General features: G+C 48.3%; 1 protein-coding gene across 1 annotated transcript; it reads left to right on the top strand.

The window, feature by feature from the left end:
• The first annotated feature begins 175 nt into the window (after positions 1-175).
• On the top strand, positions 176-18,884 carry LOC140913806 (pepsin A-2/A-3). Its single transcript, XM_073350603.1, has 9 exons — positions 176-231; positions 3,642-3,798; positions 5,128-5,245; positions 7,430-7,548; positions 8,299-8,498; positions 16,771-16,887; positions 17,395-17,536; positions 17,666-17,758; positions 18,735-18,884. The coding sequence occupies exons 1-9, from the start codon at positions 176-178 to the stop codon at positions 18,882-18,884; spliced, it is 1,152 nt and encodes a 383-aa protein (XP_073206704.1).
• Positions 18,885-19,267: the final 383 nt, after the last annotated feature.

The following is a 19,267-nucleotide window of genomic DNA, read 5'->3' as shown; positions in this document are numbered from 1 at the left end:
TCCAAAATTTTGTTAAAGGACATTCTGGAAGATCTTATCAGGAAGGTTTACATTTCTTATCAGGGTTATTAATTCGATAAGAAAAGCTCTGAGCTGTGTGTTTATAAGAAGCAGCACCCAGGCATTTCTCTACATTCTCCTATCATCACCACTAGCTTGCGTTTCAGAAAACATCATGAAGTGGCTTCTGCTCCTGAGTTTGGTGGCGCTCTCTCAGTGCCAGGTGACAAAGTGAGTATTGTGGGAACACACCACTTTGGGCTGCTGAACTCAGCTTTCTACATAGCAATGTGTGATTATCAAGTGGAGTGTCTGCACTTCTCTCATTCTCTTCTGTACTCTCCATTCATGTATAGGAAGCAGTTGGGAACTACCCCTTAGCTTTGTGTTCTAGCGGAGGAATGAGGAAGGCAGGTCTTGTGGTGAAGGCACTGGAGTGGCACTTGAGAGATCTGGATTAATTTCTGTCTCTAATACAGACCCCCTCTGTGACCATGGGCAAGTGACAGAGTCTCTCTCTGGGGATCAGTTCTCTGTGATAATATTAGTGTTTATTATTTGTATTATCACAGCATGTAGGACCCACAAGTCATGGATCAGAACTCCATTGTGCTAGGCACTGGAAGACTGTCCCTTCGCTAAGTAGATAACAACCTTAGAATTAGAGAAGAGATGACAGATGGATACAGACAGGCCGATAGGGGAGTACAAGTACATGAGGGACAGTGGTCTCTGCATACCAGCAGCCAAACTTTTATTCATGTTGGGTTTTTCATAGGCATCTTGACAGAAGAGAGGTTTTAAGGAGGGATTTGAAGGAGGACAGTGAGGTAGCTTTGCAGATGTTTATGGGGAGGACCCAGGGCCATCCCTAGCCATTTTGGTGCCCTATGCAGCCGCCCCCCCCGCATCCTGCGGGAAGTGGAATGACCCGGCCCCAGCCTGCTCTGCAGGCTGGGGCTGGGTCACTCTACTTACTGCTGCCAGTGAGTGCAGGGAGCCCGACCCATCCTACAGTCCTCAGGGGAAGGGCTGGCTGGAGTGGGGGCGGGGCTGGGGCAGAGTAGGGGCAGGGGCCATGTGGAAGAGGCAGAGCAGGGGCTGGAGCAGCACACAGCTGTGTAGGGCACCAGGAAATTTGGTGCCCCAAATTTCCTGGTGCCCTACGCAGCTGCGTACTTTGCATATGGGTAAGGACGGCTCTGGGAGGACCTCCCAACCGTAGGGGGCAGGTCGGGGGAAGCATGAAGATGCTTGATTGGAAATTTTCCAAGTGGGCAGTGGAGGCTGGCATCATGGGCCAATGGGAGGCGAGTATCGATAGCTTGATAGCAAATGAGGGATGAGAGGTAGGGTGGGATTGTTTGAGTGTGAAGGGCCTTGAAAGTAAAGACAAGCAGCTTATGCCTGATGAGATGGAGGGATGCAAAGAGAGGACTTTCATGGTGTCAGAGGATGCTCTACTGACTGCTGGATAGTAACTCTTCCTGGCCTCTCTGGGGATTAGATCTGTGAGGCCTACACCCCTTGCACTCCATCTCTTTGTTGCTTCCTCTTGGTCTGCAGACCCTCTGTCACTCCAGGAACTACGGCTGCTGCCTCCTCGTGACTTGGCCATCTGTCCAGGTCACGATGTGGCTTCCCCTTCTGGGGTATCCCAGTCCCTTCTTATATCCCTTCTTAGGCTCAGGCAGTCTTTCCATTCTCTGCACAGCTGGTGCCACTTCCCCAGTGGCTCTTAGGGGAACCTGGACCCATTCTCTACTCTGGGTTCCAGCTCAGGGACCCTCTAATCAGCAGCCAAGATCTTTGCTGCCACTTTCCCTAAGCCTTTCCTACCTATCTGGCTTCCACCCCTCTCTGGGTTGGCCAGCCTCCCAACTTCCTCTTCCCAGGGAGGCTACCTGCCTCTGTAGTTTCAAAACATGCCGCCCTTCTCCCAGGGAGAGACTGCAGCCTATTTCCCTGCAGCCCCCTTCTGCTGTCTGCTCCCCAGCTTTATGGAAGCCCTGCCTGTTCCTGCACAGGTGGGCTTCTTCTAATTAGGGCTTTTCGCTCAGCTTTAATTTCCCCCAGCTTGCCGCCTAATAGGTTAATTGGCCCCTCTGGCCTACCTTAACCCCTTCAAGGGGAGTGTTGGGAGGACACGCCATCGCACGTGGTCAAAGTGACACACTAGGAAAATTATCTTTGCAGCAGCATTCTGAACGTGCATGAGTAGGGCAAGACGACATTTGTCAAAGCCAGGGAAAAGAATGTTGCAGCAACTGAGGCATGAAATGAGGAGAGCTGGGACGAGAGCTATAGTTGTCTGAAGGAAAGGCTGCATCTCAGAGAGCTTATGCAAGAAGATTTGGCAAGATTTAAACATAACCCAGATGTGAGGAGCTAGAGAAAAGTCCATGTTGAAGATGACCTCAGGTTATGGCCTGCGTGAGAGGCAGGATGGGGTGGTTGCCGACAGTGATCAAGGAAAGAGATAGTGGGGGAGGGCTTGATGGGAGGAGGAAGATTAGGAGCTCTGTTTTAGTCATGCTCCTCAAGCATTCCGTTTGACTCCGTATTTCCTCACTCAGGTGTCTTCAGTTGGCATACTGTAAAGCTATGCTGGGCTGATCTGACTCATCTGCAGGGGGTGGATGCAGGGTGCATCAAGGATCCAGAGTTACACAAATAACCCTGCTTCCTTTACATACATTTACACATCACATTCATTGCATTTACTGTGTATCACACATTTGGGGATTGGCTTGGTTACTTTGTAGGAACCAATCCCTGTACAGCATGCTCTATCCAGGCCATGTGCGACTTACGCATCTTTATGTTCCCATCTTATCTTGTCCATTGTTACCTTGTACTTTGTAAATGATTCCCTTGATGTTCCCTGCCTTATATTGGCTAGTTCAGCCATTCTCTCTTGGCTTACCACCCACTTACCTGTCCTGGTTAGCACAGACATTCTGTGTTCAGTCGACTGATCTATTAACCTCTCTAATCCTGTCTCCCAAAAAATGAGGCTTCCCCCATGTTCAATTACTCCCATCAAGCCTGGCGTACAAGGCCAAGATTTCAGTTTGGACATGAGGAGACAGGTCTAGCCGAGGGCGGTAGATTTGTGAGTTATCGGTATAGATATAGTAGTGGAATTTATGTTTGTGGATAAGATTGCACAGAGATAAGGGATAGAAGGATAACAGACAGGGACAGAGAATCCTTCCAGAAAGTTGAAGGGTGGATCCACTAAAAGACATCAAAGAGTGATTACAGATATAGGAGGGAGAACCATGAGAGTAGAGAGACATGGAAGCCAAGGGAGAACGTGATTTCAAGCAGAACAGTGTGGTCAACGGAGTCAAGGCGGCTGATAATACTTCCCTTGTCCATCTTGTCTATTTCCGCTGGGTCATCTCTCTGTCATCTCTAGTACACATGTGCTGGAATTTTCCAAGGGTCCTATGGGAATTATGTGCCCAACTCCCATTGACTTTCAGTGCACTGGGACCCCAACTCCTTTACACTCCTTTGATAATCCTAGGTTTACTAAGGGGTCTCAGTGCAATGTAAAAGCTGGATTGCACAGTATTCCCTGACTACTGCTTATTTGTTACTGATCAGTCTCTCTCCCCACCCCTGTTGATTAGGGTCTCCCTGAAGAAGATGAAATCCCTGAGGCAGAACCTTAAGGAACATGGCTTGCTGGAGGATTTCCTGAAGAAACACCCTTACAACCCAGCCTCCAAGTATTTCCCCAGCCTGGCCAACGAGGATGCCAGTGAGCCCCTAACAAACTACATGGATGTGAGTATGGCAGGAGAGCAGGTCTTGTAGCCTCCCTCTCCTCATCAAAGCTTCCCACTCCTCTGCCAAGAGCTGATCTCTCCTCCTCCCAAAAGTGCCCCAACACACTCCCTTACCCATGTGCTTCCAACCAAGCTCTCATCTTGCTGCTGCCAAGAACCTGTGCTGGGCCACCCAGCCCTGATTGGATGGTGTCAAGATTCCTTTGCCACTCTGAACTCTAGGGTACAGATGTGGGGATCTGCATGAAAGACCCCCGAAGCTTATTTTTACCAGCTTAAGTTAAAACTTCCTCAAGGCCTTGTCCTTGAACCGTATGCTGCCACCACCAAGCGTGTTAAACAAAGAACAGGGAGAGAGCCCACTTGGAGACATCTTCCCCCAAAATATCCCCCCAAGCCCTACACCCCCTTTCCTGGGGGAGGCTTGTTAAAAATCCTCACCAATTTGTACAGGTGAACACAGACCCAAAACCCTTGGATCTTAAAAACAATGAAAAATCAATCAGGTTCTTAAAAGAAGAATTTTAATTAAAGAAAATGTAAAAGAATCACCTCTGTAAAATCAGGATGGTAAATACCTTACAGGGTAATCAGATTCAAAACATAGAGAATTCCTCTAGGCAAAACTTTAAGTTACGAAAAGACAAAAAAACAGGAATATACCTTCCATCCCGCACAGCTTATTTTACCAGCCATTTAACAAAAGGAAATCTAACGCATTTCTAGCTAGATTACTTACTAACTAACAGAAGCTCTGAGACTGCATTCCTGATCTGTTCCCCGCAACAGAATCACCCAGACAGATGAACCCTTTGTTTCCCCCCATCCCGATTTGAAAGTATCTTGTTTCCTCATTGGTCATTTTGGTCAGGTGCCAGCAAGGTTATCTTAGCTTCTTAACCCTTTAGAGGTGAAAGGGTTTTGCCTCTGGCCAGGAGGGATTTTATAGCACTGTATACGGAAAGGTGGTTACCTTTCCTTTTATTTTTATGACAGATGGGATTAAGAAGAGCACTGGGAACAGCACTCCCAGGGTCTGCTGGCTCCCCCCTACTCAACGCCCCCTCTCACACACTGTTATTTATGGGGACTAGGGCTAAATGACTCTGTGCCTCAGATGCCAGTAGGTGCTAGGAGCCATGCTTGGCAAAGTGATGGCAGAGGAATACCAGGTCAGGCTGAGCCTGTAGCGAGGGCACCATAGCCCAGACCCTCAGCTGGTGTAAATCAGCTTGGGTAGCTATAAGGGTTTACACCAGCTGAGGATCTAGCCCTTGGATGGCAATGGTTCCCTCTCTTTACATCGTTCTTTGTCCTGCTTTGGCAGATCGAGTATTATGGAACCATCTCCATTGGTACCCCAGCCCAGGAGTTCTCTGTCCTCTTCGACACCGGCTCTTCCAACCTGTGGGTGCCCTCCGTGTACTGCTCCAGCACAGCCTGCAGTAAGTCACCTGTAATGCCTCTTGCCTTGACATTCCAGCTGGGCAGGTTGATTGAAATCATAGAGATTTACATTAGTGAGGAAGAACCTTAATTGAAATAATTGATTTTAATCTTGCTTTGCATTTGTACTTTTTAGTTATTTTTCTAAAGGAAGTTGATTCTCACTGGTTTGTTACCACTATAAACATGTTGAGGCCCCATCCTACTCACACCATCCCTCCTCCCTCTGTCGTTCACTCTCCCCAACCCTCTCTCACTTTCACCAGGCTGGGGCAGGGGGATTGGGGTGCAGGCTCTGGGTTGGGGCTGAGGGTTTGGGAGTGTGGGAGGGGGCTCTGGGCTAAGCCTAGGGCAGGCGATTGGGGTGCAGTAGGGGGTGAGGGGCGTGGGCTCTGGGAAGGAGTTTGGGTGCAGGAGGGGGCTCTGGGCTGGGGTAGGGGTGCAGGATGCAGGCTTTGGGAGGGAGTTTCGGTGAGGGAGGGGGCTCAGGGCTGGGGGTCGGGGTGGAGGAGGGGATATGGGGTGCAGGCTCTGGCAGGGTGTTTGGGTGCGGGAGGGGGCTCAGGGCTGGGGGTCGGGGTGGAGGAGGGGATATGGGGTGCAGGCTCTGGGAGGGTGTTTGGGTGCGGGAGGGGGCTCAGGGCTGGGGCAGGGGTTTGGGGTGTAGGGTGCAGGATCCGGACAGGAGGCGCTTACCTCAGCTGGCTCCCGCACGGTGGTGCAGCAGGGCTAAGGCAGGCTCTCTGCCTGCCCTGGTCCCACGCTGCTCCTGGAAGAAGCCAGCATGGCCCTGGGGAGGGGGAGGGGGAGAGGGGCTCTGCCCGCTGCCCTTGCCTGCAGGCACCAAAGCCGCAGCTCCCATCGGCTGCAGTTCCTGGCCAATGGGAGCTGCAGAGTTAGTGCTGGAGGTGTGGGGAGCGCATAGAAACCCCCCACCTCTCTGTCAGGGGCCTCAGGAACATGCTGGCTGCTTCTGGAAGCAGCACAGGGCCAGGACAGGCAGGGAGGCTGTCTTAGCCCTGCTGTGCCGCCGGACTTTTAGCGGCCTAAAATCTCCCGGATCGGCTTCAGTAGCCTCCAGGAGATAGGGCCTGATTCTGCGAGACTCCTGGCGAAACCAGGAAGGTTGGCAATGCACATTTATTTACGCAATTATATAGCTTAATATACAATTATTCAGATAAATAATTTGTACTTTTTTCAATTATTTTAGAGAATGGTGAGGGATGCATTTCTTATTCACTATGTAATTACTTTTTGATTTGTGTCAAACTCAATTTGCATGGAAATTGGAATTCACTTTAAAATGCAAAATCCAGCTTTTAAAAAAAATTAGTTAAAACTCCTTTGAATGGGCTGGATACATAAGAAAGAAAAATTTATCAAAACATGTTTTGCATTTAAAAATAACAGATTTATGAAACAAAGGAAGTGTTATCTGTAGTTAATGAATTGAACTGATTGTTTCTGATCAGCGTTTTCTGATTTTAGAACTTGCAGAGCTCATCCTCTCGCACCTAGTTTTTACTCAGAGATTGGAAGAGGAAAACAAGCATTCCCACTTTTCAATTTCCAATTAGTTTCTTAAATTGGAATGAACTAGTCCATGAACTGAACTAGTTAATAAACGGATATAAAGAAAGTATTCTCTTTGCACTTGCAGAAGAGCCTACTGCTGTCAAAAGCTTGTTTAGCACTTGAAGAAATTGTGTTTCCAGATTATGAGAGCACTGAAATTCCTCCAGTTCCACTGACTTTCTTTAAAGGCAGAGAACATGCACTGCTTAATAGTAACATTTGTATGTAATTTAGATGATTTTAGTGGATTTTAGTAAGTTTAGACCTTAACATATGTTGTCCTAATGTCAAGGTTAATTTTAAATAGGATTTTTAAAATCATCTATTTTTATCCACCTCAGAAGCCAGAGAGCAGTAGGTCTCCCTCCATTATCCCTCCACGTGTTGCATGGTGTCAGAGGGAAAACAGGCCCTAGTCAGACCCGAAGCTAGATCCACAAAGGCACTTAGGTGTGGTAATGCTGAGCGCTGCAATGCTTGACTCTTCAGCATCCTGTCCCCACTAAGGAATTCATAGCCTGTTTAGGCATCCAGGCTCTCTATACAACACATGGGGAGAGTTACAAGTGTCCGTCTGTGACCATCTGACTTTTCTGTACTTGCAGCAAACCACAACCAATTCAACCCATCAGACTCCTCCACCTATGAGGCCACTAATGAGAGTCTCTCCATCCAGTATGGCAGTGGCAGCATGACCGGATTCCTGGCGTATGACACCGTCCAGGTAAATCACAAGAAAGGATCAAGATAGGGAGTTATAAGGACAGGACGCATCTGGGAATCTAAAGAGGAATTCCACATGGAGTGAACCGGGAGAGGGGGATAGAGAAGAGTAGAGAAGAGAGGAGATAAAGCCAGAGAAAGAGGTGGAAGACACAAGAGCAAGCCAGAGATCATCTGCATTTTTGTATCATGCTCGCTCTATTTTACCCACTTACAAGCAGAGTGCAGCTCATATGTTGACTCCTATTGAAGAGGGTAGGGTGTACAGCACCACTGCTCCCTACTGTATGGAACAGAGCTGCTCTGCTGTATACAGTTAGTGCCTTTGTATGGCAGGGAGGCTTTTAGAGCAGGAGGATCTCAGTTTTCTCTCTGCTGTTGGCTTGAAGTGTGGAGTGAGTGTGGCATCCAGAATAGGAACAACTGCGAAATCCTAGGTGATCAAAGGGGCTTTATAGGATTGTTCATACATATAATACCCATTGACACTATTCTTAATGCTGGGGCCTCATTCTGATCTCATGCTGATAACTGCCCACTTCAGCTGAACGACTCCACAAAGAATGAAATCAAAGTCAGACCCATTAGCGCCTACGCACGTAACCCAGTCATTCTTAGGCTGTTCCCATATGTGGGGGAGAGCAGAGTTCAGCTTCTGAAAACTTCCCACCCATGAAGTTCCCTCTGGTAGGACTTAGCAGCTTCTCCTCGGGTATAGCATGTGTCTGATTGTCTCCATCCCTCCCCCAAGATTGGAGGCATTGTGGACACCAAACAGATCTTTGGCCTGAGTGAAACTGAGCCCGGCACAGCCTTTGAGTACTCCGAATTTGATGGGATCCTGGGTCTGGCCTTCCCAAGCATCGCCTCTTCTGGAGCTACGCCCGTCTTCGACAACATGATGAATGAGGGTTTGGTGTCCCAGGACCTCTTCTCTGTTTACCTGAGCTCGTAAGTCAAGGCTGGAAACAGCCCATCTACTGCAGTGAGACTCACGTTCGTATAGTGCCTCTCACACTGAGTGACCCCTGCAATGTTTGCATTAGAATTGCCCAAAAGCAGCTGTCATAAATATAAAGGGAAGGGTAAACCCCTTTAAAATCCCTCCTGGCCAGAGGAAAAATCCTCTCACCTGTAAAGGGTTAAGAAGCTAAAGGTAACCTCGCTGGCACCTGACCAAAATGACCAATGAGGAGACAAGATACTTTCAAAAGCTGGGAGGAGGGAGAGAAACAAAGGGTCTGTTTCTGTCTATATGCTGCTTTTGCCGGGGATAGACCAGGAATGGAGTCTTAGAACTTTAGTAAGTAATCTAGCTAGGTATGTGTTAGATTATGATTTCTTTAAATGGCTGAGAAAAGAATTGTGCTGAATAGAATGACTATTTCTGTCTGTGTGTCTTTTTTGTAACTTAAGGTTTTGCCAAGAGGGATTCTCTATGTTTTGAATCTAATTACCCTGTAAGGTATTTACCATCCTGATTTTACAGAGGTGATTCTTTTTTACTTTTTCTTCTATTAAAATTCTTCTTGTAAGAAACTGAATGCTTCTTTTCATTGTTCTTAAGATCCAAGGGTTTGGGTCTGTGGTCACCTATGCAAATTGGTGAGGACTTTTATCAAATCTTCCCCAGGAAGGGGGGTGCAAGGCTTTGGTGAGGATTTTGGGGGAAAGACGTTTCCAAATGGCTCTTTCCCAATAGTAAACCCGGTTAGACATTTGGTGGTGGCAGCGAAAGTCCAAGGGCAAAAGGTAAAATAGTTTTAAATAGTAAAATAGGCAAAAGGTAAAATAGTAAAATAGTTACCTTGGGGAAGTTTTAACCTAAGCTGTTATAAGTAAGCTTTGGAGGTTTCATGCAGGTCCCCACATCTGTACCCAAGAGTTCAGAGTGGGGAAGGAATCTTGACATGGTAGCAGAGCAGTGGGATCAACTTGAAATCATTTTGAGATCAATTTGAGATTTTTTGAACCAGAAACACAGATTTTAAAAGGGATTTTTTTTTCCTTTGGGCTGCTGGAAAGCAGGTTTCCAACTGGAAGTAGTTGGAGTTCTTTTTCTCTGCTTTGGGGCCAAAGCAGAGACAAAAGGGAATTGTCTTTTGTGAGCTGGAGTTTTCTTTACCTAAAGACAGGGTAGTTAACCTTCTGCAGGGAAATTCACAAGTCTTCACAGACCTGAAGTTGTTTTTTTACCTAAGAGCAACTAGAGGGGTTTTCTGCCTATTTGCCTGGAGACAAAGGTGTGAGGGTTTTTTTTTTTAGGATTCCTCTGTAGGCTGACAATCACTATCAGAGAATATAGGTATCATATTACAGCACAGCAAAATTTTACAAGCCAAGTTTTTTCTTTCTTTCTAACTCTTGGGTGTAAAGTTAGTTAAAAACAGAGAGGTTAGGATTACAGACTCCACGGTTCAACAAAACCTGGAATTAGCCAGATTGGAGGCTGAGGAAAAACAATAGGAATATGAAAGATGGATAGAACTCATGCGAATGGAGATGGATGCACATGCAGCCAGGGAAAAAGAAATGGAGGCTGCCCACAGGAGGGAAATGGAGGCGAAGGACAAAGAACTGGAGGCAAAGGAAAAAGAGAGCAAGCATGCACTGGAGATGGAGAATGCAAAGGCTCAGCAGAATATATCAACAAACCCTAGCAATTCTTGTCCAGGTACCACTGCCCATCCCAGAAAGTTCCCCACCTACAAGGCAGGCGATGATACCGAGGCCTTCTTAGAACACTTCGAAAGGGCCTGCCTTGGGTACAACATCTCTACAGACCAATACATGGTAGAGCTGAGGCCGCAGCTCAGTGGACCCTTAGCTGAGGTGGCGGCTGAAATGCCTAAGGAACAAATGAACCAGTATGAACTGTTTAAAACCAAGGTGAGAGTCAGAATGGGGCTAACCCCCGAGCATTCCCATCGGCGGTTCAGAGCCCTAAGGTGGAAACCCGGACATGTCATTTACCCAACATGCCTACCACATTGTGAAACATTGGGATGCTGTTAAATCTCCAGCAGATTTGCCCTTCCTAATGCAAATGGAACAGTTCTTAGGGGGTGTTCCTGAGGAAATAGAAAGATACATCCTAGATGGGAAGCCCAAAACTGTAATCGAGGCGGGGGAGATTGGAGCCAAATGGGTGGAGGTGGCAGAGAAGAAAAAAACTGGTCGCAGTTGGAACGGATACCAGAAGGGACAACCTCAGACCACACCCTACTACCGGAGGCAGCCCAACGCTCCACCTACCCCACAAGGAACCCTCCAGACACCTTATCGTCCTGCCACACCATTCTCCAGAAACCCACCTCGCCCCAATGACCCGTCAGCTGGATGACGTTTTAAATGCAACGAGCCGGGGCATGTAAAGGCCAACTGCCCCAAGAACTCCAACAGATTACAGTTCATTGATTTAATTGGGGATGGGTCCTGCTTTTGAGCAGGGGGTTGGACTAGATGACCTCCTGAGGTCCCTTCCAACCCTGATATTCTATGATTCTATGATTCATTGCATCGGAATCACACCAGAGGTCCTCAGGCCCAGATACCTCCCAGATACCCTTGGAGCGGAGGGAAACTGTGAGTGTGGGCGGGAAGAAGGTCCCTCCACGTGGAGGGACACCGGAGCACAAGTGTCAGCTATCCATGCTTCCTTAGTGGACCCCAATTTAATCAATCCAGAGATCCAAGTGACGATTCAACCCTTCAAGACCAACTCTTTCAATTTGCCTACAGCCAAGTTGCCTGTCCAGCACAAGGGCTGGTCAGGAACGTGGACTTTTGCAGTCTATGATGATTATCCCATCCCCATGCTGTTGGCAGAAGACTTGGCCAATCATGTGAAGTCAGCCAAGAGGGTGGGAATGGTCACCCACAGCCAGACTAAACAAGCTGTCACACCTAGCTCTGTTCTGGAAACTTCTACCAGGACCCGGTCAGAGGTGATGGACCCAGACCCCAGGCCAATGTCTGCAACAGCAGTAGTGGATCCAGTCCCAGAGACCCAGACAGAGCCAGTCCCAGAACCGGAACCGGCGGAACAACCAACACCAGACCCATGCCAGCACTGAACCCAGTACTTGCAATCCCAACACCAGAGGGCCCCACTGAACCTGAACCGGCAGCAGCCGATAACCCTACACAAGAGGCTCAGCCGGAGCCTGAACCCCAACATAGTGCACTAGCGGAGAGCGGTTCACAGTCAACGGAAACAGCCCCATCCCCTACATCGCTTCCAGAGGGACCAAGCCTAAGTCCACAATCCAATGAGGAACTGATGTCTCCAGCATCAAGGGAACAGTTCCAGACCGAGCAGGAAGCAGATGAAAGCCTCCAGAGAGCTTGGATGGTGGCACGGAGCAACCCCCTGCCTCTCAGCTCTTCTAATCGATCCCGGTTTGTTGTAGAAAGAGGACTTTTATACAAGGAAACTCTTTCTGGTGGACACCAGGAAGACTGGCATCCTCAAAGACAGTTGGTAGTTCCAACTAAGTACCGGGTCAAGCTCTTGAGCTTAGCCCATGATCATCCTAGTGGCCAGGCTGGGGTGAACAGGACCAAAGACCGGTTGGGGAGGTCATTCCACTGGGAGGGAATGGGCAAGGATGTTTCTACCTATGTCCGGTCTTGTGAGGTATGCCAAAAAGTGGGAAAACCCCAAGACCAGGGCAAAGCCCCTCTCCAGCCGCTCCTCATCATTGAAGTTCCATTTCAGCGAGTAGCTGTGGATATTCTGGGTCCTTTTCCGAAAAAGACACCCAGAGGAAAGCAGTACATACTGACTTTCATGGATTTTGCCACCCGATGGCCAGAAGCAGTAGCTCTGAGCAACACCAGGGCTAAAAGTGTGTGCCAGGCATTAACAGACATTGTTGCCAGGGTAGGTTGGCCCTCTGACATCCTCACAGATGCAGGAACTAATTTCCTGGCAGGAACTATGGAAAGCCTTTGGGAAGCTCATGGGGTAAACCACTTGGTTGCCACTCCTTACCACCATCAAACAAATGACATGGTGGAGAAGTTTAATGGAACTTTGCGGGCCATGATACATAAATTCGTAAATGAACACTCCAATGATTGGGACCTAGTGTTGCAGCAGTTGCTCTTTGCCTACAAAGCTGCACCACATCCCAGTTTAGGGTTTTCACCATTTGAACTTGTATATGGCCGCGAGGTTAAGGGGCCATTACAGTTGGTGAAGCAGCAATGGGAGGGATTTACACCTTCTCCAGGAACTAACATTCTGGACTTTGCAACCAACCTACAAAACACCCTCTGAACCTCTTTAGCCCTTGCTAAAGAAAACCTACAGGATGCTCAAAAAGAGCAAAAAGCCTGGTATGATAAACATGCCAGAGAGCATTCCTTCAAAGTAGGAGACCAGGTCATGGTTTTAAAGGTGCTTCAGGCCCATAAAATGGAAGCGTCGTGGGAAGAGCCATTCACGGTCCAGGAGCACCTGGGAACTCTTAATTATCTCATAGCATTCCCCTCCTCCAACCGAAAGCCTAAGGTATACCATATTAATTCTCTAAGCCCTTTTATTCCCGAGAATTAAAGATTTGTCAGTTTACAGCCCAGGGAGGAGATGACGCTGAGTGGCCTGAAGGTGTCTACTACGAAGGGAAAAGTGCTGGTGGCGTGGAAGAGGTGAACCTCTCCATGACCCTTTGGCGTATGCAGCAACAGCAGATCCAGGAGCTGTGCGCTAGCTACGCGCTGACGTTCTCAGCCACCCCAGGACTGACTGAACGGGCATACCACTCCATTGACACAGGTAATGCTCACCCAATTAAAGTCCAACCTTACCGGGTGTCTCCTCAAGCTAAAACTGCTATAGAACGGGAGATCCAGGATAAGTTACAGATGGGTGTAATCCGCCCCTCTGGCAGTGCATGGGCATCTCCAGTGGTTCTAGTTCCCAAACCAGATGGGGAGATACGTTTTTGTGTGGACTACCATAAGCTAAATGCTGTAACTCACCCAGACAACTATCCAATGCCACGCACAGATGAACTATTAGAGAAACTGGGATAGGCCAAGGGGTACTGGCAGGTACCGCTAGATGAATCCACCAAGGAAAGGTCAGCCTTCACCACCCATGTCGGGCTGCATGAATTTAATGTACTCCCTTTCGGGCTGCGGAATGCACCCGCCACCTTCCAAAGACTTGTAGATGGTCTCCTAGCGGGATTAGGAGAATATGCAGTCGCCTACCTTGACGATGTGGCCATATTTTCGGATTCCTGGGCAGAACACCTGGAACATCTACAAAAAGTCTTTGAGCGCATAAGGGAGGCAGGACTAACTGTTAAGGCTAAGAAGTGTTAAATAGGCCTAGACATTGTGAAGAGAGTGGTCACTTTGGATGGGCTATTACCAGCAGGAGAGTGAGTTTGTGTGTGGGGGGGCGGAGGGTGAGAAAACCTGGATTTGTGCTGGAAATGGCCCAACTTGATGATCACTTTAGATAAGCTATTACCAGCAGGACAGTGGGGTGGGAGGAGGTATTGTTTCATGGTCTCTGTATGTATATAATGTCTTCTGCAGTTTCCACGGTATGCATCCGATGAAGTGAGCTGTAGCTCACGAAAGCTCATGCTCAAATAAATTGGTTAGTCTCTAAGGTGCCACAAGTACCCCTTTTCTTTTTGCGAATACAGACTAACACGGCTGTTACTCTGAAACAGGCCTAGACAGAGTGATTTACCTTGGACACCAGGTGGGTCAAGGAACTATCAACCCCCTACAGGCCAAAGTGGATGCTATCCAAAAGTGGCCTGTCCCAAAGTCAAAGAAACAGGTTCAATCCTTCTTAGGCTTGGCCGGTTATTACAGACTATTTGTACCGCAATACAGCCAAATCACCACCCCCCTGATAGACCTAACCAAAAAGAAACAGCCAAATTCCGTGCAGTGGACCGAAGAGTATCAGAAGGCCTTTAACCAGCTTAAAGCGACACTCATGTATGACCCTGTACTCAGGGTCCCAGACTTTGACAAATCGTTCCTAGTAATCACAGATGCATCTGAGTGTGGTGTTGGAGCAGTTTTAATGCAGAACGGACCTGATCAAGAATTCCACCCTGTAGTGTTTCTCAGCAAGAAGCTGTCTGAGAGGGAAAGCAACTGGTCAGTCACTGAAAAAGAATGTTACGCTATTGTCTACGCTCTGGAAAAGCTACGCCCATATATTTGGGGACGGCGTTTCCACCTGCAAACCGACTATGCTGCGCTACAGTGGCTTCATACCGCCACGGGAAATAACAAAAAACTTATTCGGTGGAGTTTAGCTCTCCAAGATTTTGATTTCGACATCCAACACATCTAGGAGCTTCTAACAAAGTGGCTGATGCACTCTCCCGTGAAAGTTTCCCAGAATCAACAGGTTAAAATCATCCTTGAGATGTGGAAAATATTCTTAGTCTTTATATACTTGGTAGTATATTTAGAGGTGCCTGTGTCTTATTAACTCTGTTTTTTCCTAGAACTCCAGGAAGAAATCCCAGGCAGTGTTTCACCCTGTCCGTGATTTGGGGGGGGCGTGTCATAAATATAAAGGGAAGGGTAACCACCTTTAAAATCCCTCCCGGCCAGAGGAAAAACCCTTTCACCTGTAAAGGGTTGAGAAGCTAGGATAACCTCACTGGCACCTGACCAAAATGACCAACGAGGAGACAAGATACTTTCAAAGCTGGAGGGGGGAGAAACAAAGGGTCTGTCTGTGTGATGCTTTTGCCAGGGACAGAACAGGAATGGAGTCTTAGAATTTAGTAAGTAATCTAGCTACATATGCGTTAGATTCTGATTTCTTTAAATGGCTGAGGAAATAAGCTGTGCTGACAGGAATGGATATTCCTGTCTTTGTGTCTTTTTGTAACTTAAGGTTTTGCCTAGAGGGATTCTCTATGTTTTGAATCTAATTACCCTGTAAGGTATTTACCATCCTGATTTTACAGAGGTGATTCTTTTTACTTTTTCTTCTATTAACATTCTTCTTGTAAGAAACTGAATGCTTCTTTTCATTGTTCTAAAGATCGAAGGGTTTGGGTCTGTGGTCACCTATACAAATTGGTGAGGATTTTTATCAAACCTTCCCCAGGAAGGGGGGTGCAACGTTTTGGTGAGGATTTTGGGGGGAAAGACGTTTCCAAATGGCTCTTTCCCAATAATAAACCCGGTTAAACGTTTGGTGGTGGCAGCGAAAGTCCAAGGGCAACAGGTAAAATAGTTTGTATCTTGGGGAAGTTTTAACCTAAGCTGGTAAAAATAAGCTTAGGAGGTTTTCATGCAGGTCCCCACATCTGTACCCTAGAGTTCAGAGTGGGGAAGGAACCTTGACAGTCATCAAGCAAAATAAAGCAAAAACACGCAAGTCTAAGCCTAATACATTAAGAAACTGATTACAGGTAAAATCTCACCCTCAGAGATGTTCCAATAAGCTTCTTTCACAATTTGGGCCCAAGTTTTCGGGAGCAGAAATTAACGCTACTATCTCTAATGATTACATTAAAGCATCAGGACCATATCAAGCACTGCCCAGTGCCAAGGTAGGTCATCAGTATTACACTGACTCCTGGGGGAAACATTCCCCCAAACGTGGTTCCCTCACTTAGCATCTTCTAGCACCATACAGAACCATTTGCTTGGTACTGACTCAGAGGGAAGAGCAGCACCTACTGAGTGACTGGTTTCAGAGTAACAGCCGTGTTAGTCTGTATTCGCAAAAAGAAAAGGAGTACTTGTGGCACCTTAGAGACTAACCAATTTATTTGAGCATAAGCTTTCGTGAGCTACAGCTCCGATGCATCCGATGAAGTGAGCTGTAGCTCACGAAAGCTTATGCTCAAATAAATTGGTTAGTCTCTAAGGTGCCACAAGTACTCCTTTTCTTTTTACTGAGTGACTGACACCACTGCCTCAAACACCTGGGCCTTTCCTTGAAGGTCTCCCATCCAGTTTTAGGGCAGGTCCAATCATGCTTAGCTTTTGAAATCTAGCAAGAGACAGGGCAAAGTAAGATTAAAGTAGGGGGTGAGGTGCCACTCTCATCCAACCATCCTTTCCTTTCTCTGTACTAGATGCTGATGTGCCCAGCTATGACTCTACCCCAGCACTGCCCAGCTGTGGTCCTTTTCTAACAGATGGGGCATTTGCTATTGTCTTGTTAGCCGACCATTCATGGATCTTCCTTGACTCTCCTCTCTTCCTTCTCCAGTGATGAGCAGAGCGGCAGCTTTGTGATGTTTGGTGGCATTGACTCATCTTACTACTCTGGGAGCCTGAACTGGATCCCTCTCTCTGCTGAGACTTACTGGGAAATCACCATGGACAGGTATCTCCCACCCCTTGGCCCTTCCCCTCAATCGTGCCACCTTGAGGAGACAGGCAATAGGAGGTGTGTGTGTGGGAGCTCAACTTGCAGAGTCTAGACAAGATGAGAGACAAAGGAGTAGGAATCACACCTTCCTTGGAGCTATAGGAAAGGGGCTCACCAGTGAGGAGGTTAGATCAGTGTTTCTCCACCTCATCCACATCGGGAACCTTCATCTGGCCAGCTCTGCTTAGCAATAAAGGAAAGGGCAGGATGGTCACAACCCCTTGACATCTCTTTGTGACACCCAGGGTAGATCGGTCACAGTCCCAGAAGGATGTAGGATGATGAGTGATGGGCAATAGCCAAGGAAGGTTGAAGCTAAAACATTAGGGGAAAGTTCTTGGCAGTTGTAGCAAGGGAATCGTGAGGCAGCTCCACAGGCCTCTCACTGCTGGCTCGTGGGCTGAGTGGGAATGAAATCGGGAGTGTGACTGGGAACGTTCCCCCCGACTCTCTCTCTTGCAGCGTCACCATGAACGGAGAGACCATCGCTTGCTCTGGTGGCTGCCGGGCTATCATTGACACTGGCACTTCTCTGCTGGCTGGGCCCCCTTCTGGCATCTCCAACATCAACTCCTACATCGGCACCAGCGATGGCACGGTAAGGGCAGGGAGAGGGAGAGATGCTTCTAGAGGTGTCTGCTACACACGGATGTGATGCTCCATCTCTCATTGGAGAACCTAGTGTCCGAGACGTGTCTAACCTTTCCTCCGTGTGTTGCCTCCCTCCCTGCAGATCAGCTGCAGTGCCATGAGCAGCCTGCCCAACATCGTCTTCACCATCAATGGCATCGAGTTCCCTGTGCCCCCCAGTGCCTACATTCTTGATGTGAGTGTTCTGCTGAGAAAGCTGCCTCGGGGCCTCTTAGCCAGGGCTTGTGCCTGAGGCCATTGCACTGAGCATGCTGGCAATTGCCCCCTGCACAGCCGGCATGAGCCTGCAGGAGCATCACTGAGATGCAGCTCAGACTCTGTCCCCAGTATGAGAGTGGGGCAGCAGAGAGCTCTTCTCACAAACAGTTCCAGTGGGAGGGACGGTCAAGATCAAGGCAGGCCCACAGTGAAAGTGACATACCGCAAGAGCAGCGAGGCAGCCTGTAAAGCTGGCCACCATAGGAGATCACCAGGGCAGGGGCCTTACGGGGCTAGGAGAGAATTAAATGAGCAGCTACCCAAGCTGGGAGGCTAGATCAAGAGAGATCACTGCCTCGCGCTCCAGGGCATGGGCATCTGAGCATCAGGAAGGAGTTTCCTTCCCCATGATAAAGGTTTGCTTCCCTCTGGGGAGGAACAGGCAAGCTGCTTTAACAGCACACAGCAACACCAGCTGGTAGCAGGCAGTGGGGAAGCCCAAATCCACTTATAATCACAGCAGGATTTCTGGTGGCAGAATGTAATTGCTTCCTTTGGAATCTGGCCAGGAGTCTGGAGAGAGCGCGCTTAGCCTCCCCAAGGGATGTGTCATGAACAGAAGTGGTCAGGACCTTGCTTTTCTTCCCATTTGAAAGTTTGCACCCCTTAGCCTGAAGCTGTTCCTAGGCCCAAATCCACAAAGGTAGGTGAGTGGGGGTTAGATATCTAAATAGCTCCAAACATTGGGGACCAACTCACCAGTGCCACTCCCTAGGGCCCATAGAGATCTCTCATCAAAGCCCTGACCCAGCCTAATGCTCCTTAGCTTGGGAGCTCTGAGAGTCCAGCCGAAGATGGTACAAGCACAGGCATGTGCAGGCTCTACAGGATGATAACTCAAGAGATCATTGAAGTTCCTGCCCAGTAATTATGTCCTATTTTTCCTGGTGCAGGACTCTGGTTCTTGTAGCTCTGGCTTTGAAAGCATCGACCTCCCTACCCCCTCTGGAGAGCTCTGGATCCTTGGAGATGTCTTCATCAGCCAGTACTACGTTGTCTTCGACAGGGCCAACAACCAGGTGGCCCTGGCCTCTGTGGCATGAACACAGCACCATTCCCGGGACACTGCCATGGAACCCTGACCCCAGAGAGTCTCCATTTCTCTAGATCCCCAACACCGCATATTGATCTAGTGACCCCACCCCACACTCACCCTCTGTCCTGTAATCTTACCCCCAGTAGAATGAAGTAATATAAGAGCATTCGAGTGAATAGTTTCTCTTTGATGGGGTGAATGACTCAGATTGGAATCCACCACTGTGAAAAGGGAGATGTACCTTCTGCCAGCACTGCTCATTCCTGACCGGGAGCCCCTACTGCTATTCTAGCCTTGCCCCTCCCCATTTCCCTCTGTGCCAACACTTCTCACTCCTGACCTGTTTGATTTGTTTACTTCCAACATAATGACAGGTTTCAGAGTAGCAGC

This window comes from Lepidochelys kempii, chromosome 6 (genome assembly GCF_965140285.1).
Source record: "Lepidochelys kempii isolate rLepKem1 chromosome 6, rLepKem1.hap1, whole genome shotgun sequence".
NCBI lineage: Eukaryota > Metazoa > Chordata > Testudines > Cheloniidae > Lepidochelys > Lepidochelys kempii.
The sequence above is the reverse complement of the archived record's forward strand: the minus strand, read 5'-3'. Positions and strand labels throughout refer to the sequence as shown.